Below are 20318 nucleotides of genomic sequence, written 5' to 3'. Positions count from 1 at the left end.
GTGCTTTTTAGAGCATTATTTTGAATTCCATCATGCTGCCTTTTTTCTTTCCTCTTCTGAAGTTTTATTACAACAGCAGAATTCCCAGGGAGCTTTGGGGGCAAGGTTCACATAATATAGCCCTGAAGTTTTGCTTAGGTGGAATCCATCCCCCAATCCTGGCCATCTTTTGATGATCTTTGTATTTCAAAAAGATTCACTGGGTAGAGTCTTGTAGCATTAGCTGTATGTAGTTTATTTTTTATTTTTTTACTTACTAGACGGTGAGCATCGACATCCCTTTCATGACGCTTTCTTTCTCTGACCTCACCGTGACAAGGCATCTTGTTCTTTAACATTGAGGGAGGCAGAAAAATGCTTGAGTTGCTCAATGTGTGCCTTCTATACCAGTTTCAAAATGGCTTATTCTTCTGGTTTCCATGGTGACAATTAACACTGTTTCAAGGCATTGTTCCAGTCTCCATTTGGGCAGAATTTTCGGTGTGATTTTTAACAAAAAAAAAAAAAAAAAAAAAGGAAAAAAAAGGTTTGGGGAGAAAAATCCCTTTAGCATAACTGTCAAAAAAGTTATCTCAATCAAGTCTTCATGCATTTCTAATTTTATTTACTTCAGAAGTCCTGTTTTGGCTGACTTTGTTTTATAATTCAATTTTAGTATTTGTGCTTTTAAAAAGGAAGCACTGAATAAGAATTTTCTAAAAACTTCTTTAACTCTTAGCTTTAAAAATGAGCTAGTGTTTGTGGTTATTTTTAATTCGGTTTTTAATGCTTTCTTTATATATCTCTATATACACACAGGAGTGGCATTTAGAATAGGAGTGGCCTGTGTCTTTAATTTAGATCATTCACATATCTATTAGGAGGCTTCATTAGTCAAAATTGAATTGGCCAAGCAAATACACTTAATAATGTAAATACGCCCTTTCAATAGAATATATTTTATTTTTGACTAGACAGGCCCACAGCAGGTGCTGTGGGGAAATTAAATACTGGATGCTTATTTACCTTAGCACTCAAGAAAAGCCATCTGACTTTAACTTTGTTAATCTCATTTTTGACTATTGAAGAGTAGTCTATATCATAACATCCCTAGACTACAGGGCACAGTGGGGCAACCTCTGCTCACTTACTGCTGTGGACGGAATGAATATGAAGACTAAATTATTTTCTCACCACAGGCTAAAGTAGCCCTACTTGATAGAATGACCGAGAACTGATAGAGCTGACAGTTGATTGTCCCTCTCTAATGCTTCTGAAAATGTTGGAGAGAGAAAAGCAACATACTAACGTCAACAAAAATATAACCCTCTGGCATGATGACATATACAGCTTGAGGCCCTAAATTATATCAGATTCAACCTTCAGAGTGCTTCAAACATTAAAATAAATATTTTCATCTTAAATTACATGACATTCTATTACCTCTCACGCACATACCAATACATCTAACAATTAGCTGTATTCTCTTAGCTCTTATAGTTTGAAGGCATTGTCCATCAATCACATCTTTCATCAGTCTGTTTATACAGTAGGTTACATGGTGACAAAGACAGAGAGCATACTTAAAGACAAGTTTTTTAATGTAATAACCTTTTATAATAGCTGTTACCGTGACTACCAGTACTAGATTTCATAGAGAAAATTATTTTATTATGTCTAAAATTTAATTGTTTTTAATATTTTTATTATTACAAGACTATGATGTTTATGGGACACATTTAAACTGTTGTCTTTCTTGACTGATCTGCTGGGGAGGAGCTGTTCAAAGTTGGGGTAACGAGAGGAGGTGAGCTTGTTACAAGTGAAAGTGGTAACTGGTCGAGGCTGATCCCGGGTGGCACAGCTGGAGGACTCCCTCTGTCAATTAATGCACATGGCATAAGCAAAAGATTTGAATAGGATTCTTCTACTTGCTTGAAATGCTAGTTCCCCCAATATTATGTCAAAGAAGTCTTACCAAATTAATTATGTAAATCTTTGTCAGCCATATCATCTTTAGATGGAACTCTGCTTACATAAAGCAGATTGCCCTCTCCTCCAATCATTACTCTGATAAATAAAACACTATTTAGGTTTCTAGAATACTTGTTGAGTGTCGAGTCCAGAAAACTCGAGTGGACAGTGTGTTTTATAAGTGTTATAGTAATGTGGTCTTGGTAATTGCCTGCCATTAGAAAATACAATCAGAATTCCCATGTATCACAGGCCAAATTCTGGAAGAGCTCTAAAGCAACCCTTGATTCTTTTCGTTATGCATATTCATGTAATTTTGGATACTCTGACACCCTGATCAACATTCATTAATACTACGAAATGCTTTAAATCACCTCATTTAAAACATTTTGTTCTGTGATCCACAAATGACTAGCATTTGGAGAAGTTTACATAATACAAATGATGTGCATGTTTAGTGTAAATGAAAGATTAAAATATGAAACTAAAAGTATGCAAACATATGCAGGAAAATGCTGAGGACCTATTAACCGAAACAGGGATTTTACACCTTCTTTTCCTTTAAGCTGCTTCCAATTGTATTTTAGTTTGGGATCTTACACAGTATCATGTTTTCAAGTTGAATAAAATCATCCAAGTGCTTGGGCATGTTTTGAATGTGCTGATTTCCTACTTTGCCCAGACAAAAGCATTTCTTATTAGATCTGGTAAGGTGCTCATCTTAGCTCAGTTAGGACAATGGTGTATTATTACCAAGGACCCCAGTAACCTAACTTTTATGCATTGAAGAAAGAAGTTTAGGGATTGCCAGTATACATTTGGAAATGTGCTAAAGTTGTAAAATATGTTTAATACTCTAACCAGAATCCAGTTTTTCTATTCAGAGTTGTTTTTAGGTGCATATTTAAAAACTACATCCATAGTCAATTATAGTTGTCCTATAATATAGGACTTTCTAACTATGAAGCTATCCAAATAGAGTTATTTGAAGAGAATCACCCTAGTTAACTGTCACATTAAATAGCACTTATTATCACCAGCAAAACATCCTTTAGGAGACACCCACTTGGCAGTTTGTTAGAATACAACGTATATTGCGGGAAGAGAGTTCTGTAATCGATTGTGATGTTTGCGACATTTTACAGCAATCAATAAGGAAGTGTAGATTTGTAACCATTCTCAAAACACTGTTCTTTTGTTTTTTGTTTTTTCCTCTCTATATGTACCTCTTCTCGAAGCCCACACAGAATTTTTAAGTAAAAGAAAAATGAAAAAAAAAAAGTTAACAGAATTTAGGGGACTTATAGGATAAGGAGGAAGTTACACGCTTTTTAGGGATCATTTTATTTGTACCACTCTGAGACTAGTCCTTTGGGAGACAGAGATGGGTGATGGGCAGTACTCTGGAGCCAAATGTTGGCCAAAACTAATTTTGATATTAAATCCCTCTAGACCAGGTATGTTCCTATTTGGAGTATTTTAAGATAAAGATCAAATGTGTGTACAAACTTTAGTTTGGAAAGACATAAATCGTAGTCAACTAAATGGAATACCTTGGATGTTTGTGTATATGTGAGAAATTTGTATATTTTTAACTGTTTTCAGCAATTTTTCTCAACTACTCAAGTTTCTTAGTTTAGCCTCCCCATTAATTTTATTGGAAACACAAACTTTTAACACCCATGAGCCTCACTAACTCTGTGCTCAAAGATTTTCTAAGAACACCTCTTTCCCTAATGGTATCTTTTTTTCTCTTCCCGTTTTAGCGATACAGTGTGGAAATGTCCATCAGGGACCTGAAAAAGACGGAGCTGCTTAGTAAGGTTGAAGCTTTGAAGAAAGGTGGCGTTTTACTACCAAATGATCTCCTTGAAAAAGTGGATTCAATTAATGAAAAATGGGAACTGCTTGGGGTATTTGCATTTTTATTACTGTTTGTAGGTTATGTGTACATTTTTTGTGAAGCACCCTGTCTGATTTCTAATTTGAGGCACAAATATCTCTCTCTTTCAATTCACTACCTACATTTCTAACAAGCTATTCATGCTATTATGGGGGAAAAACACAGCTTTTCCTCTTCTGTTTTTTTTTTTTTTTTTTTTTTTTACTCTGAACTTGTCTTCTCTCAGATTTTTAATAATTTTGGTTCTTTAATACGTAAAAAGGTAAGTAAAATACGCCGTGTATTATGGGCATGCCCCAAGTCAACTATAATACAGTATATCCTGATATACACTGACTGTCATGCTTGAATGAATGTTAATAGAATTTATTCTGAAGGTACATGTTAGAGACATCCACTGTTTAACTATTTACTGTACCCTTCAGATGAAAAGTGGAGTTGTCACTATAGCTTTCAAGTCACACTAAAGCCACAAAAACAAAGATGCAAACTTGACCCAAATCTGAATTGCGGAATTAAATCGGCCTCTGTTTTGTGCCTCAATTTCCAGCTCACTTTTAACAAAAGCCAAAAAAAAAAAAAAAAAAGTTTCATGTAATTCATTTCACGCAATGATGGGCTGGGTCTCAGCCAAAGACTGAGATGCAAGAATCTGGCAAAAAGGCAATATAGAGATTCTGTTATCCAGAGACCAGGATGGCACTGTGCAGGAGACAGTACTGTCCTTTTGTAGGAAGACAGCTGAGAGAGAGAGGTTAAACTGTATTTTTTCATCAACTTCTCTCCTAAATTGCCTTCACTTCAAATCAAGGGTAAGCTAAATTTGTCAATTACTTAAATGATTAATTATAACAGCTAAGTATGGGTGGTGTCAGTTATGGAGCATGATTTTGCATGCCTTCCCTTTCCTGCCTTTTAATTTTTAAAGAAATAATACTCCAAAAATATTTTGAATAAAAAGCTCTCCATGTACCTTGATGACTTGGAGGAATGCCAGTGTTCAGTTTATGCCATGCTTAATCTAGGTGATTAAAAAACTGCAAGTTGAAATCCTTGCTTTCTCATTTAAATTCACCACACTCTGCAATCGTGCAAAGTAACTTAAAACGTTAAAAGTTTTTACTCTGACCTATTGTTACATTACTTTTCAATAGTAATTAATGGCTTTCATTTTATAATATGGTGATTTAAATCAGAACCTACTAAATTCTACAGAATTCATTGATCTCATACAGGAGAAATGCGGTTAGTGTCTGACATTTTAAAAGACTGTTTACTAAATAGATGAGAGCAGCAACTTTATATGCTTGATAGATAAAGCGATAGTCTGCCTGTGCTGTATTTTCACATATCTATTTCTAATTTGATAAATAATTAACAATAATCTTTTTGGAAAATTGTTTGAAGTATGTCATGTATATAGCTCCCTAAACAAAAATTTTAAATCAAGATAACATTAAAAAAAGAAACAGAATATTTAGCTATCCTTTATGAGGCAGATACCTTAAAAATGGTTGTCATTTTAACAAAAATATCATTCGAATGCAGTACGCAGAGTTTTGTAATGATTTCTGGGGAGAGAAGGGTGCTGGGAAGATTTTAACAAAACCTGTGCTACACTACCACCACCAGGCATACTGCTTTAATTGGCATGATTACATTTTAATTGGCATGAAAAAAATTAAAGACAAGGATTTTAACTTCTAACAATAGTAAAATAGAGGGATATGGTTTTTAATATTACTTTCATCTAAGGTGAACAGTGTGGAATGGAAATACATTAGAATGAAATGTCAGTGGTGCGTACAGTTTAATCTGTGAAATTTTGTCCCCTGTGCTGCATATTACTCTGTCTCAATTGCATATTAAACAACCCTATCAAGGCAGGCATTGGCATCTGCTGTGCTGACACAAATTGTGAATTAAATGAAATTGATGTCCTCTGTCGTATATTTATGAAGATGGACCATTCTCTGAAGTATTCTGTTTATGAAGAATTTATGATTGCAAACTGTTCCAGAACAAAAAAGTGGCAATAAATTCTTTTTTGTGACCCTACCCTCCAAGGGCATTGATTTCACCTCCTGCTGCTACTTTTGTTACAGCATAAAAACAATAGCTAAATCTGGATTCCACTGAGGGTCTTCAAATTATCAATATTTGCACCATGAAAATACAAGGGTGTTGCCACGAAAGGCGATTTTTCTCCTAAAGATACCATTTACGGAACACTACACAGCAGATGAATGTTTGTTGACTTAATTTTATTTGTGTTTTAAAGCCTATTTTTGTAGCTTTAATTCATCATTATAGATTAACTCGTCCTGATTCTCCAGAGTGTTTTCCACCAAAAAAAAAAAAAAAAAAAAAAAAGCCTTTCCTGACTGTACCTTCATGCCTTAGTGGTTCATCTAAGCAGGCTTCTAGCATAGTGGATTTGGGCTTATTTTAACACATATTTTAGAAAGTCTAGCATCCACAAATGCAAAGTGGGAAGAATTGAAGAGTTGAACAATTTCTAGGTCAGGTAAAATCAACAGCACCAAGGAGGCTACCCCTTCTTAACAGTCCTGTGTCATAAGGTTTAGGGAATTGTACCTCATAAAACAAAAAAAAAAAAAAAGGAAAAAAAAAGGAATTTAATTCTCCATGCATAGTCTACTCTTGGCCTCTTTAGTATATTGATTAAACTCAAACTTCTATATCCTGAAAATTTTTTGCAGAGAATTTTTACTGTAAACTCCTTTCATGAGAATTGAAATGAGTTTTTATCAGTGACCATGGTGAACTTTTGGGTCAAAGCTCCTTTCTGTTAGAGGAAATTAGAAGTGAATGACGTCTTCGTAAACCTCTAGTGGTAGTCAGAACAACATCCACGGCTCAAGAATCAAATCCTAAATGGAACATTGAGCTAATCTGAACTGAATGTCAGTTGTGAGGTGGGAGGTGCAGCAGACACCTTCCAGGTGGCTCTTGTCACCAGCCAAACTGTGATACGTATTTGGTACCTATGCTAATCAATGTTTTTGTTTTTTGCTGTTTTTGTTTTTGTTTTTGTTTTTAATCTGATGCATTAGAAAACCCTAGGAGAGAAGATCCAGGACACAATGGCAGGGCACAGTGGGTCGGGTGCACGTGACCTGCTCTCTCCTGAAAGCGGAAGCCTGGTAAGGCAGCTGGAGGTCAGAATCAAAGAACTGAAAGGGTGGCTAAGAGATACAGAGCTTTTCATCTTCAATTCCTGTCTGAGACAAGAAAAGGAAGGAACAATGAATGCTGAGAAACAACTGCAATACTTTAAGGTAATAAAAAACAATCAAAGTTTATAAAAAGCTTTCTTTATGGTAGGGATAAAATATTTATCGAGTACGTAAAGTATTATACCCGTGTATCTATGTATCACTGTGCTCTTAAATGTTTCCTTGAATTTATAGGAACCCTCCACATTTCTTATATGCCAACGTCTGTGTGTGTATAAAGATGAACATTAAGCGTATCAAATACACATTGTATAGGGGAAATCTCTGCTGCTTGTGTGTTTTGTGCAACGCCTGTTGAAGGAGGGCTTTGATAAATTAAAAGCAGACCAGCAAACACTAAAGATTACTGAGGACTTTGAAAGGCAGACCTAAATGTTCTATAAATAATGTGGCTAAAAATACTTCCATAAATTGATATGATAAAAACACATGATTTAAGATAAGACCATTAATGCTAACAAAAGGAAACATAATTTTTACACATGAAAGAATCAACTATTTATGGAAGGAAGAAATAAAGTAAAAGTGTTTCCTACATTAGAGGCATTTTCCACTCTAGAAAAATGTCAAACTTAGCCACATGGCTGTGTACGTGTTCGCTGTATGTCCATGAAGAAGAAGCGTTTGTTCCCATGGTTTACACAATATCTATTCAAAAGCAGTTTAAAGTTGAAATCTTTGTTCTCATTGGCCACACTGGCCTGTACTGCTTGAACCCTCCTGTAACTGCAGTGATTATTCGAACTCTGGCTGGTGTCAGCCCAAGGCTTTGGGGTTGCAAACATGAATTTGCTGGCTTAACAGATCTGAAAGAGGAGAAAGGGGAAAATCCAGAAGGAAAGAACTTCTTGAGACCAAGCAACTATTTCTTCTCAAAGCCTTCTAGGACCAGGTTTTAGTCATCTCACATTCTGCTCTGCAGTCTTCCAGCAATCTGCATATCAGAGAACGTAGTCATATGTAGTTCACCTTCCCTCTGCCAGACAGACAGGCCCCCCTTGCTCACCTGCATAACCCAAGAGGAGGCCCCCTCCAAGGTAAGACCACAGTACTTCTCAGTAAACTGTCTGCATTACACATCTACACACTGTTTTACTTGAACTCCTTGTCTGCCACTGAGTTGAAGTTAAAACCAGAAGTTAAAAAGTCTCTTGCCAAGGCAAATGGGTTTCACTATCTAAAATCTAACATCCAGATGATTTGTTACTTCACCTCCGCTTGTTTCACTCTAACCCCCCCATTGCAGGGAGATGGAGTCTTCAGATATTTCCCTCTGTGTTGTTTGAACTTAACAGGTACCATATAAAACATCCCGGTCATCAGTAGGCTAGATGTTGTGAAATTTATTTTCTCTCTATAGTATCTATATCGCAGCTTTAGTGAACTGGTTAATGGCCCCAGTCAGTCGTGTGACCTTGATCATATTTCTTGTATGATCCCTGGTGCCTCAGTTTCTTCATCTATAAAATGGGATGCTGGTAATATTTATCTTATGCGGTTATGAGTTCATACATGTAAATCATTATTTCTACTTTTTGTAATGGTGCATTCGTAAAGGATAGAAATCTCAACATTATAAGCCCAAAGATGTTACATAAAAATTGGGTGCTGCCAAATGATATTAGCTTTATGCTTTAGGCTTATACAGTGTCCTCAACATTATCTTCAGCTAGGTCCTTGTAACAAATTTAAAAGAGATTAAGAGACACAGAGAGAGACAGAGAAAAATCTCTAGGCTTCCAAATCATTGAATAATTCTTAAAGAGTTCTAGTCGTTTGCTAACAAATACTTTGTAGCCACTAGGGAATATTCACTACCCCTAATTCATTATTTACCATGTGCATCTTAGTGCCTGAAAATAATCATAGAATTTTTCTTTCAAAAGTACCAGAGATTATCACATGCTTTTTGCTCTTTTATTTCTTCAAAGCATGTTTATGTTTTCAGTATCACCATTCATTAAACTCACTACATTTATGCCTGACTCTTATTTTATTTAGCTATTTTTAAAATAAAATAATAAATAGAGACTTTCCTACTCCAAACAACAGGCAGGATCTTGATGGTGATGTATACCTCATCATGTGTTTTTCCCAGCCCTATTCCATCCCCTTCTATCCTTACCTAAGATAATCATGATCCTGAATCCCATGTTCTTTATTTCCTTGCTTTCCTCTAGTAAGAAAGAATATTTTTAATTTTAGTTGTTTTTAAACTTATTAAAAGGTAATCATGCTGTATGTTATCTTTTAGGACTTCTTTTTCATTTAACATTATAATGCCAAGATTCATTCATCTCACTGAATATGGCTGTAATTCACTTACTTTGACATTGCGTAATATTCCTTTGTGAATATATGTGTATATACATATAAAGCTAACAGCAACTTATGAGGTTGGTATTAGGATCCCAATTTTGCAGATATGGAAACAGGCACATGGAGGTTAAGTTTTGTGTGTCCAAGGCCACATATAATGAGTGGTAGAATTAGGTTTTAAATCCAGAACTGTCTGACTCTAAAGCCCATTCTCTGAACTACTATGCAAAATTGGTATTTATTGGTATTTACTGGATGCCCTTACATGCCAGGTGACTCAATGGGAAGAGCAGGACAGAACTAAATATCATTGTTTCTTTGTGGAAGGTTTATTAGTCACAATCTTCAGCAATTTGGCCAGAATAGCAAATGGCTGTAGCTATTAAAGATCTGGGGAGGTGAAAATATTTGTGTTTTCATTTTACATTTTTGTACAATATCAGTGTAAATTTCTTTGCCATGTGTCACTTTTTATTTTATTATTTTATTTTTTTAACATCTTTATTGGAGTATAATTGCTTTACAGTTGTATGTTATGTGTCACTTTTTAAATTGAAACTTTTAAAACTTTTTGAGAATATGGAGCCCTGATGATTTTTCTGTATGACTTGAAACTCTAGTCCCTTCTAAAGTTTTGACCTTGAGGAGTTTGATTGGATAAGCTAAGTGGATCTAGCATGACAGCACTTTTTTTTTTCTTTTAAAGAAAGCTTTCTGTGTGTCAGTTGGAGTAAACGTCTTTCCTAGCCAGAATTATGAATATTTCTGAGCTGTTTACTCTTTAGTGCTCAGTATATTAGTTAAGTGTTCTGTATATTACCATATTCATTGGAAGAATGAAACCAAACGTTTGTAACACAATAATATTGTAATATAATGTTTAAAACCTGTCAAAAATCATAATTGGTAGTAGGCATATGCAGAATAAAAACTTTTTACTTACCACAAATCCAGAAAACAGATAACCTCTGCCTTTCTAAGTGATAAAACCACTCAAATAAGAGAGTTATTAAAGAACCTTTATGTGTCAGAAACTCTTTGCCATGTTCTGCCTCTTCTTGTGGGTTCCCAAATGTCTTCTGCTGTCATTGGTCACACAGAACACAGAAGACAGGCTTTGTCCACAGGGTTTAGTTTTATGATTCTCCATTCTCTAAAATCTCAGGCTTTTCACAGAATGAATTTCTTTATATGACACCCAGAGTAATGATAGCTAAGCCACAGTGCACTACCCAGGAGAACAGGGAGGGAGGGTGCTGCGTATAAAAAGGAAAATCTGTTGCTTTATAGACACAACTGTTTCCTTCTCAGAGTTTGGTCTGGGATGAGAGAAAGGATCAGGATCTTAAGTTTTCAGAAAAAGAGAAAAAGCAATTTTGGAAAATATTCTTTTTCTCTAAGACAGTAATTGATAAATGTGGGATTAGACATGAGGCAAAATTCTACCTAAGAAAGAGTTAAAGCCCAGGATGGGAGAAACACGAAGGTGTGAACCTAAAAGCCCTGGGACAGAAATGCAAAAGTGTCCAAGAGTGAACACACCATGACAACAAAACTCAGAGAGCACATCAGAGATTTAATGAGGCCAGCTGGCAAAGGGCCCCTTAGAGCTGTGTACGGGCAGCTTCAATGCCATTGGCTGGAAAGCTTTACTTTTTAATGATGATCCTTCAGAGAGAAAAGAAAATAATTACTTAATCATATGTTCCTTGTATCCCATAACAAAATTCATTATTCTGAAGACTCAAATTGGGGAGAAATTATCGGTTACCAGCTAAAGGAGACTGCAGCACTGGACTGGGCCCAGAACCAGCCTGGGAAGGACAAGTTTAGACCAGCCAAGAGGCTCTGTCATAAGAAGAATGAATGGGATAGATTTGGTAACCTTCACAATGACTAATGTCCCAAATTTGCTTACCAATTTAAATTTGACCAAGCACTGATTGGTTCAAAATGACAGAGTAGAAGGACATGCACTCACTCCCTCTTGTGAGAGCACTGGAATCACAAGAAACTGATGAACAATCATTGACAGGAAGACACTGGAACTCACCAAAAAAGATACCCCACATCCGAAGACAAAGGAGAAGTCTCAATGAGATGGTAGGAATGGCACAATCATGATAAAATCAAACCCCATAACTGCTAGGTGGGTGACTCACAAACTGGAGAACAATTATACCACAGAAGTCCACCCACTGGAGTGAAGGTTCTGAGCCCCACACCAGGCTTCCCAACCTGGGGGCCCGGCAACAGAAGGGGGAATTCCCAGAGAATCAGACTTTGAAGGCTAGTGGGATTTGATTGCAGGACTTCAACAGGACTGGGGGAAACAGAGACTCCACTCTTGGAGGGCACACACAAAGTGTGTTCGCATTGAGACCCAGGGGAAGGAGGAGCAACCCCCCCAGGAGACTGAGCCAGGCCTACCTGCTAGTGTTGGAGGGTCTCCTGTAGAGGCGGGGGGTGGCTGTGGCTCACCATGTGGGCAAGGACACTGGCAATGGGAGTTCTGGGAAGTACTCCTTGGCGTGAGCCCTCCTGGAGTCCACCATTAGCCTCACCAAAGAGCCTGTAGCCTCCAGTGCTGGGTCGCCTCAGGCCAGATAACCAACAGGGAGGGAACTCAGTGCCACCCATCAGCAGACAAGCAGATTAAAGTTTTACTGAGCTCTGCTCACCAGAGCAACACCCAGCTCTACCCACCACCAGTCCCTCCCATCAGGAAGTTTGCACAAACTTTTTAGATAGCTTCATCCACCAGAGAGCAGACAGCAAAAGCAAGAAGAACTATGTTCCTGCAGCCTGTATAATGAAAACCACATTCATACAAAGACAGACAAAATGAAAAGGCAGAGGACTATGTACCAGATGAAGGAACCAGACAAAACCCAAGAAAAACAACTAAATGAAGTGGAGATAGGCAAACTTCCAGAAAAAGAATTCAGAATAATGATAGTGAAGATGATCCAGGACCTCAGAAAAACAACGGAGGCAAAGATTGAGAAGATGCAAGAAATGTTTAACAAAGACCTGGAAGAATTAAAGAACAAACAAATAGAGATGAACAATACAATAACTGAAATGAAAAATACACTAGAAGCAATCAGTAGCAGAATAACTGAGGCAGAAGAACAGATAAGTGACCTGGAAGACAGAATGGTGCAATTCACTGCCATGGAACAGAAAAAAGAAGGAAAAGAAATGAAGACAGCCTAAGAGACCTCTGGAGCAACATTAAACAAACCAACATTTGCATTATAGGGGTCCCAGAAGGAGAAGAGAGAGCGAAAGGACCCAAGAAAATATTTGAAGAGATTATAATCAAAAACCTCCCTAACATGGGAAAAGAAATAGCCACCCAAGTCCAGGAAACACAGAGAGTCCCAGGCAGGATAAACACAAGGACAAACATGCCGAGACACATAGTAATCAAATTGACAAAAAAAAAAAAAAAATACAAAGAAAAATTATTAAAAGCAACAAGGGAAAAATGACAAAGAACATACAACAGAACTCCCATAAGGTTAACAGCTGATTTCTCAGCAGAAACTCTACAAGCCAGAAAGGAGTGGCATGATATATTTAAAGTGATGCAAAGAAAGAACCTACAACCAAGATTATTCTACCCATCCAGGATCTTATTCAGATTCGACGGAGAAATGAAAAGCTTTACAGACAAGCAAAAGCTAAGAGAATTCAGCACCACCAAACCAGCTCTACAGAAAATGCTAAAGGAACTTCTCTAAGTGGGAAACACAAGAGAAGAAAAGGACCTACAAAAACAAACCCAAAACAATTAAGAAAATGGTAATGGGAACATACATATCGACAATTACCTTAACTGTGAATGGACTAAATGCTCCAACCAAAAGACACAGGCTCGCTAAATGGATACAAACACAAGATCCATATATATGCTGTCTACAAGAGACCCACTTCAGACCTAGGGACACATATAGACTGAAAGTGAGGGGATGGGAAAAGATAATCCATGCAAATGGAAATCAAAAGAAAGCTGGAGTAGCAATACTCATATCAGATAAAATAGACTTTAAAATAAAGAATGTTACAAGAGACAAGGAAGGACACTACATAATGATCAAGGTATCAATACAAGAAAAAGATATAACAATTATAAATATATATGCGCCCAACATAGGAACACCTCAATACATAAGGCAACTGCTAACAGCTATAAGAGAGGAAATTGACAGTAACACAATAATAGTGGGGGACTTTAACACCTCACTTACACCAATGGACAGATCATCCAGACAGAAAATTAATAAGGAAACAAAAGCTTTAAATGACACGATAGACCAGATAGATTTAATTGATATTTATAGGAAATTCCATCCGAAAACAGCAGATTACACTTTCTTCTCATATGCACACAGAACATTCTCCAGGATAGATCACATCATGGGTCACAAATCAAGCCTCGGTAAATTTAAGAAAATTGAAATCATATCAAACATCTTTTCTGACCCCAACACTATGAAATTGGATATCAATTACAGGGCAAAATACATAAAAAACACAAATGCATGGAAGCTAAACAATATGTTACTAAATAAGCAAGCGATCACTGAAGAAATCAAAGAGGAAATCAAAAAATACCTAGAGACCAATAACAATGAATAGATGATGATCCAAAGCCTATGGGATGCAGCAAAAGCAGTTCTAAGAGGGAAGTTTATAGCAATACAATCCTACCTCAAGAAACAAGAAAAATCTCAAATAAACAATCTAACCTTACACCTAAAGGAACTAGAGAAAGAAGAACAAACAAAACCCAAAGTTAGTAGAAGGAAAGAAATCATAAAGACAAGAGCAGAAATAAATGAAATAGAAACAAGGAAAACAATAACAAAGATCAATAAAAGTAAAAGTTGGTTCTTTGAGAAGATAAACAAAATTGATAAACCTTTAGCCTGACTCATCAAGAAAAAGAGGGAGAGGATTCAAATCAATAATATTAGAAATGAAAAAGGAGAAGTAACAACAGACACTGCAGAAATACAAAGCATCCTAAGAGACTACTACAAGCAACTCCATGCCAATAAAATGGACAACCTGGAAGAAATGGACAAATTCTTAGAAAGGTATAACCTTCCATAACTGAACCAAGAAGAAATAGAAAATATGAACAGACCATTCACAAGTAATGAAATGGAAACTGTGATTTAAAATGTTCCAACAAACAAAAGTCCAGGACCAGATGGCTTCACAGGTGAATTCTATCAAACATTTAGAGAAGAGCTAACACCCATCCTTCTCAAACTCTTCCAAAAATTGCAGAGGAAGGAACACTCCCAGACTCATTCTATGAGGCCACCAGCACCCTGATACAAAAACCAGACAAAGATACTACAAAAAAAGAAAATTAAAGACCAATATCACTGATGAATATAAATGCAAAAATCCTCAACAAAATACTAGCAAACAGAATCCAACAACACATTAAAAGGATCATACGCCATGATCAAGTGGGATTTATCCCAGGGATGCAAGGATTCTTCAATATACACAAATCAATCAATGTGATCCACCATATTAACAAATTGAAGAATAAAAACCACGTGATCATCTCAGTAGATGCAGAAAAAGCTTTTGGCAAAATTCAACAGCGATTTATGAGAAAAACTCTCCAGGAAGTGGGCATAGAGGGAACCTACCTCAACATAATAAAGGCCATATATGACACACCCACAGCCAACATCATTCTCAATGGTGAAAAACTGAAAAATTTTCCTTTATGAACAAGACAAGGGTGTCCACTCTCGCCATGATTATTCAACATATTTTTGGAAGTCCTAGCCATGGCAATCAGAGAAGAAAAAGAAATAAAAGGAATACAAACTGGAAAAGAAGAAGTGAAACTGTCACAGTTTGCAGGTGACATGATACTATACATAGAGAATGCTAAAGATGCCACCAGAAAACTACTAGAGCTAATCAATGAATTCGGTGAACTAGCAGGATACAAAATTAATGCACAGAAATCTCTTGCATTCCTATACACTAACAATGAAAGATCAGAAAGAGAAATTAAGGAAACAATCCCATGCACCATTACAACAAAAAGAATAAAATACCTTGGTATAAACCTACCTAAGGAGGTAAAAGACCTGTACCCAGAAAACGATGAGACACTGATAAAAGAAATCAAAGATGACAGAAACAGATGGAGAGATATACCATGTTCTTACATTGAGAGAATCAATATTGTGAAATTGAATATATAACCCAAAGCAATTTACAGATTCATTGCAATCCCTATCGAATTACCAATGGCATTTTTTTACAGAACTGGGACAAAAAATCTTAAAATTTGTATGGAGACACGAAAGACCCTGAATAGCGAAAGCAATCTTGAGGGAAAAAAACAGAGATGGAGGAATCAGACTTCCTGACTTCAGACTGTACTACAAAGCTACAGTAATCAAGACAATATGGTACTGACACAAAAACAGAAATATAGATTAGTGGAACAGGATAGAGAGCCCAGAGATAAACCCACGCACCTATGGTCAACTAATCTATGACAAAGGAGGCAAGGATATACAATGGAGAAAAGACAGTCTCTTCAATAAGTGGTGCTGGCAAAACTGGACAGCTACATGTAAAAGAATGAAATTAGAACACTTCCTAACACCATACACAAAAATAAACTTAAAATGGATTAAAGACCTAAATGTAAACCAAACACTATAGAACTCTTAGAGGAAAACATAGGAAGAACAAACACTCTTTGACATAAATCACAGCAAGATCTTTTTTGACCCACCTCCTAGAGTAATGGAAACAAAAATAAACAAATGGGACCTAATGAAACTAAAAGCTTTTGCACAGCAAAGGAAACCATAAACAAGATGAAAAGACAACACTCAGAATGGGAGAAAATATTTGCAAATGAATTCAATGGACAAAGGATTCATCTCCAAAATATATAAACAGCACTTGCAGCTCAATATTTAAAAAATAAACAATCCAATCAAAAATTGGGCAGAAGACCTAAATAGACATTTATCCAAAGACATACAGATGGCGAAGAGGCACATGAAAAGCTTCTCAACATCACTAATTAGTAGAAAAATGCAAATCAAAACTCCATTGGGGTATCACCTCACACAGGTCAGAATGGGCATAATCAGAAAATCTACAAACAACAAATACCGGAGAGGGTGTGGAGAAAAGGGAACCCTCCTGTACTGTTGGTGGGAATGTAAATTCATACAGCCACTATGGAGAACAGTATGGAGGTTCCTTCAAAAACTAAAAATAGAATTACCATATGACCCAGCAATCCCACTACTGGGCATATACCCAGAGAAAACCATAATTCAAAAGGACACATGCACCCCAATCTTCATTGCAGCACTATTTACAATAACCAGGTCATGGAAACAACCTAAATGCCCATCAACAGATGAATGGATAAAGAAGATGTGGTACATATATACAATGGAATATTACTCAGCCATAAAAAGGAACGATATTGGGTCATTTGTAGACACACGGATGGACCTAGAGATGGTTATACAGAGTGAAGTAAATCAGAAAAAGAAAAACGAATATCATATATTAACGCATATATGTGAAATCTAGAAAAATGGTACAGATGAACCAGTTAGCAAGGCAGAAATAGAGCCACAGATGTGGCTATGGACAAACTATGGACACCAAGGGGGGAAAGCGGGGGGTGGGGCATGGGGATGAATTGGGAGATTGGGGTTGACATATATGCATTAATATGTATAAAATAGATAACTAATAAGAACCTGCTATATTAAAAAATATCAAATTAAAAAAAAGGAATTTGACCAAGCACTTTTATGCATGTTATTATATTTAAACCTTACCCTAATTATGTAAGTTGAAAATTGTGGTCATCTTCTTATGTGTGTTTTTATTTATTTTCATGAATGAAGAACTTGAGATATGGAAAGTTAATGTGACTTGTTTGAATTCGCACAGCAACCAGCAGCAGAGACAAAGCAAAAGCCATGGTCTTTGGGTTCAAATTTTAGTATTCTCCCATTCTGTCATTTGCTGACCCTTCGGTAAACATTGAAACCTTGTTTTACTCTAAGTCAAGGGTTGGCAAACATTTTCTATAAAAAGCAGGTAACATAATCTCTGTTGCAGTTATTCAGCTCTGCTGTTATAGTGTAAAAGCAGCCACAGAGAATATGTAAATGAATAAATATTGTGTGTTTAATAAAACTAATTTACAAAACTATTTACAAGAGCCGGCAGTGGCTAGCAAACCTTAGTTTTCTGACCCTGCTCTAGATTACAAAAATTATCATAAACGTGGGAATGGGTACCATCTGCATCTCCTTTAAGGAAAGGAGGCGACGCAATAATTGCATTAGGAGGAAGAAAACATTCTTTTAATAATTGTAATAGTGACAACCAGTACTTATTGAGTGCTCATTAGATGTGAGTCACAGTTTCTAAGTTTCTCCATTCACTTATTTAATCCTCATCACCATCTTGAGGCAGCTGGTTTATTATCCCCTACTTATGGGGAAACTGAGGCAGGGAAAATTGAAGTTAATGAAGTTCATACAGTTAATAAGTGATAGAGCCAATAGTCAGGTCTAGAAAGTCTTTCAGAATCTGCCGCTACTTTGTAGACTCAGTAGTCCTTGGGTCAAAGATCTATTTTCTGGAAAGAGAAAAAGATGTTAACTCATAACTTACTCTATTGTTCCTCATCCCTTTTCTGATTCCTTGGATAGCCATCTAGAGGATGTTAGGTTGTAACCTCCTCAGGAGCTTCCCAGATATAACCTGAAACCAACCGCCACAAACAGAGGGCAGGAAGATACTGAAGAAAGAGGCAGACCACTCCAGATTGGTCGGTGGCAGGTTTAATAGGAAAGGGAACTTAGGAGGCTTGTCATGGGCAGCCACGAGACAAGAAATTTCCCCACCTCCAGAATCTTAAAGGTTTATATAGAGGCCTGAACTGGGTTCAGTCATGTACACAGTCCAGATAGTCTCACCACCACACTGTTATCTCAAGGCTGTATCTTTGGGGCAGCTTCTGAGGGCAGGGAAGGCAAGCAGAACACACATTCCGAGGACAGGGGAGGAGAAGAGGAGTCCAGTTGCCCGGGTTCAGCTTGAAGGTCAAATGATAGTCACGTCTTCTTGATGACCACCCCCCCACCCGCCTCAATAGAGGAAGTCAGCAAGTCAATGTTTTAAACCTTGGACATTAAAAATTTTAGAGTAGGGTCTTTAACAGGATTTCAAATTAACTATGAGGTATGCAGCATTACTAAGTAATTACTCTGAAAGGGAATATCACTGATGTACTTTTACAAAATAGATAAATAAAAGAGCTAAACACAGTTCACATGCCTTAAGAAGTATTTTCCCAAATCTCACTGTGTAATTTCCAGAAATAAAAATAGAACCAATCTAGCCAAGACATTTAGAGGGAATTTCCCATGTCCACTATAATCAATCTCAAATGGCACCATAAATAATCACATGTCCTATGTCCTTCAAAACCCGCATTTTTAAGGAGATAAGGTTGAAAGACAGAAGAGAATATGTTGGAAGTTTTGAGACTTGAGAGAGGAGGCCATGGTTCCTACAGGTCCAGGATCATCTCTGCTGCTGTGTCCTGGAGCCATACAAACTTGGTAATGATGCTGTTGGCAAAGCTGCAAACAAAGAATTACAGTAATTCAATCTGGCTGTAACAAAAGCGTGTAAAATGCTTTCAAAATCAACAGATATCAGACAGGATTTAATCCTTTCTATGTGTCTTAAATACATTTTTTTAAAAAGCTATTATATTAACCATGTATGTTCATCAAAAAGTAAGTACTGAAATCAACTTTTATTAGATATTTTCCCCACTGTATATAAAAAAAATCCATTGCCTAACACTTCTTTGGAAGTAATTTTGAGTAATTGGTTACAATATAGAGCTGCCTTGAAAAGAAAAAAATCATTGGCTAGGTTAAGGTTGAAATTCAAAGATAGATTTAAATAAATGTTATTCACACTACCATCTGGGGGTAGTGGGAAGACCCACAGGAAATTTTTATAGGCAATCCCATTGTAAGCCTTCTAAAGTAAAAGAAAATGGAGTAACAAAGGCCTAATTCTTTCTGAGTACACCTTTTTCTAGAAGATGCTGAATGATTCCTGAAGTGGGGCAATCTGTCCCTGAATTGAGGATTCACAGAGGTAGCCATATACTCATGTCATATGTGTTGTTTGTATTACTGCTGTCAGGTAAACCAGATTCATGGAAGTTAAAGGCTGCACTGCTAATCTAGAAAGATGACAGAGAGATGTCACCCATCCTTCACTGCTGCCTCAAAAACCAGACAGAACTGCATTTAGGCTCTGAAACCACAGTGATGAATATTTCTATTCTTACTTGATTTCTTAACATTATTTAAATGTTATTTTAATTGATAATAAACTCAAATTATGAAGAAACTGGGAGTACAGAATTGCAAACATGTCTCCATGCTCTTCATGTAGATAAGATTGAAGCAGTGAATCTGATCCACCATAATGTAGAAGCTTAAGCCTGTGGGTTCAAGACGCATGAGTTTATCCTGTCTCTACCTATTTCTAATCCATGATTTTTCTTAAAGCCCCAGGTTTCTCATCATAAAAATAGACATAGTAATAACACTTACCTCATAGAGTGGCTATGAGTATTAAATGAGATAATATATATGAAAGCTCCTTAAAATGGAGGCTACCTAGTGAGAACTCAGCATTATAATGCTATCAGCATTATAATTATTATAGCATAAGCTTGTCCTTTTTAAAAAGCATTTATTTGTAATACAGTAGGGCAAATGGATAAAGTAAATGGTAAATAGTAATCAGGG

The 20318-nt window shown here is 36.5% G+C and overlaps 1 protein-coding gene across 1 annotated transcript in view; it reads left to right on the top strand.

Annotated features, from left to right (window-relative positions):
• Positions 1-20318, top strand: part of AKAP6 (A-kinase anchoring protein 6) — a 489206-nt gene that overhangs the window by 391351 nt on the left and 77537 nt on the right. The window contains exons 10-11 of the mRNA XM_060004702.1: positions 3720-3866; positions 6934-7158. Of these exons, the coding sequence (XP_059860685.1) occupies positions 3720-3866; positions 6934-7158 (372 nt within the window). The remainder of the gene's footprint in view (positions 1-3719; positions 3867-6933; positions 7159-20318) is intronic.

Source organism: Delphinus delphis, chromosome 2, assembly GCF_949987515.2.
Source record: "Delphinus delphis chromosome 2, mDelDel1.2, whole genome shotgun sequence".
NCBI lineage: Eukaryota > Metazoa > Chordata > Mammalia > Artiodactyla > Delphinidae > Delphinus > Delphinus delphis.
This window is presented reverse-complemented; position numbering and strand designations above follow the sequence as displayed.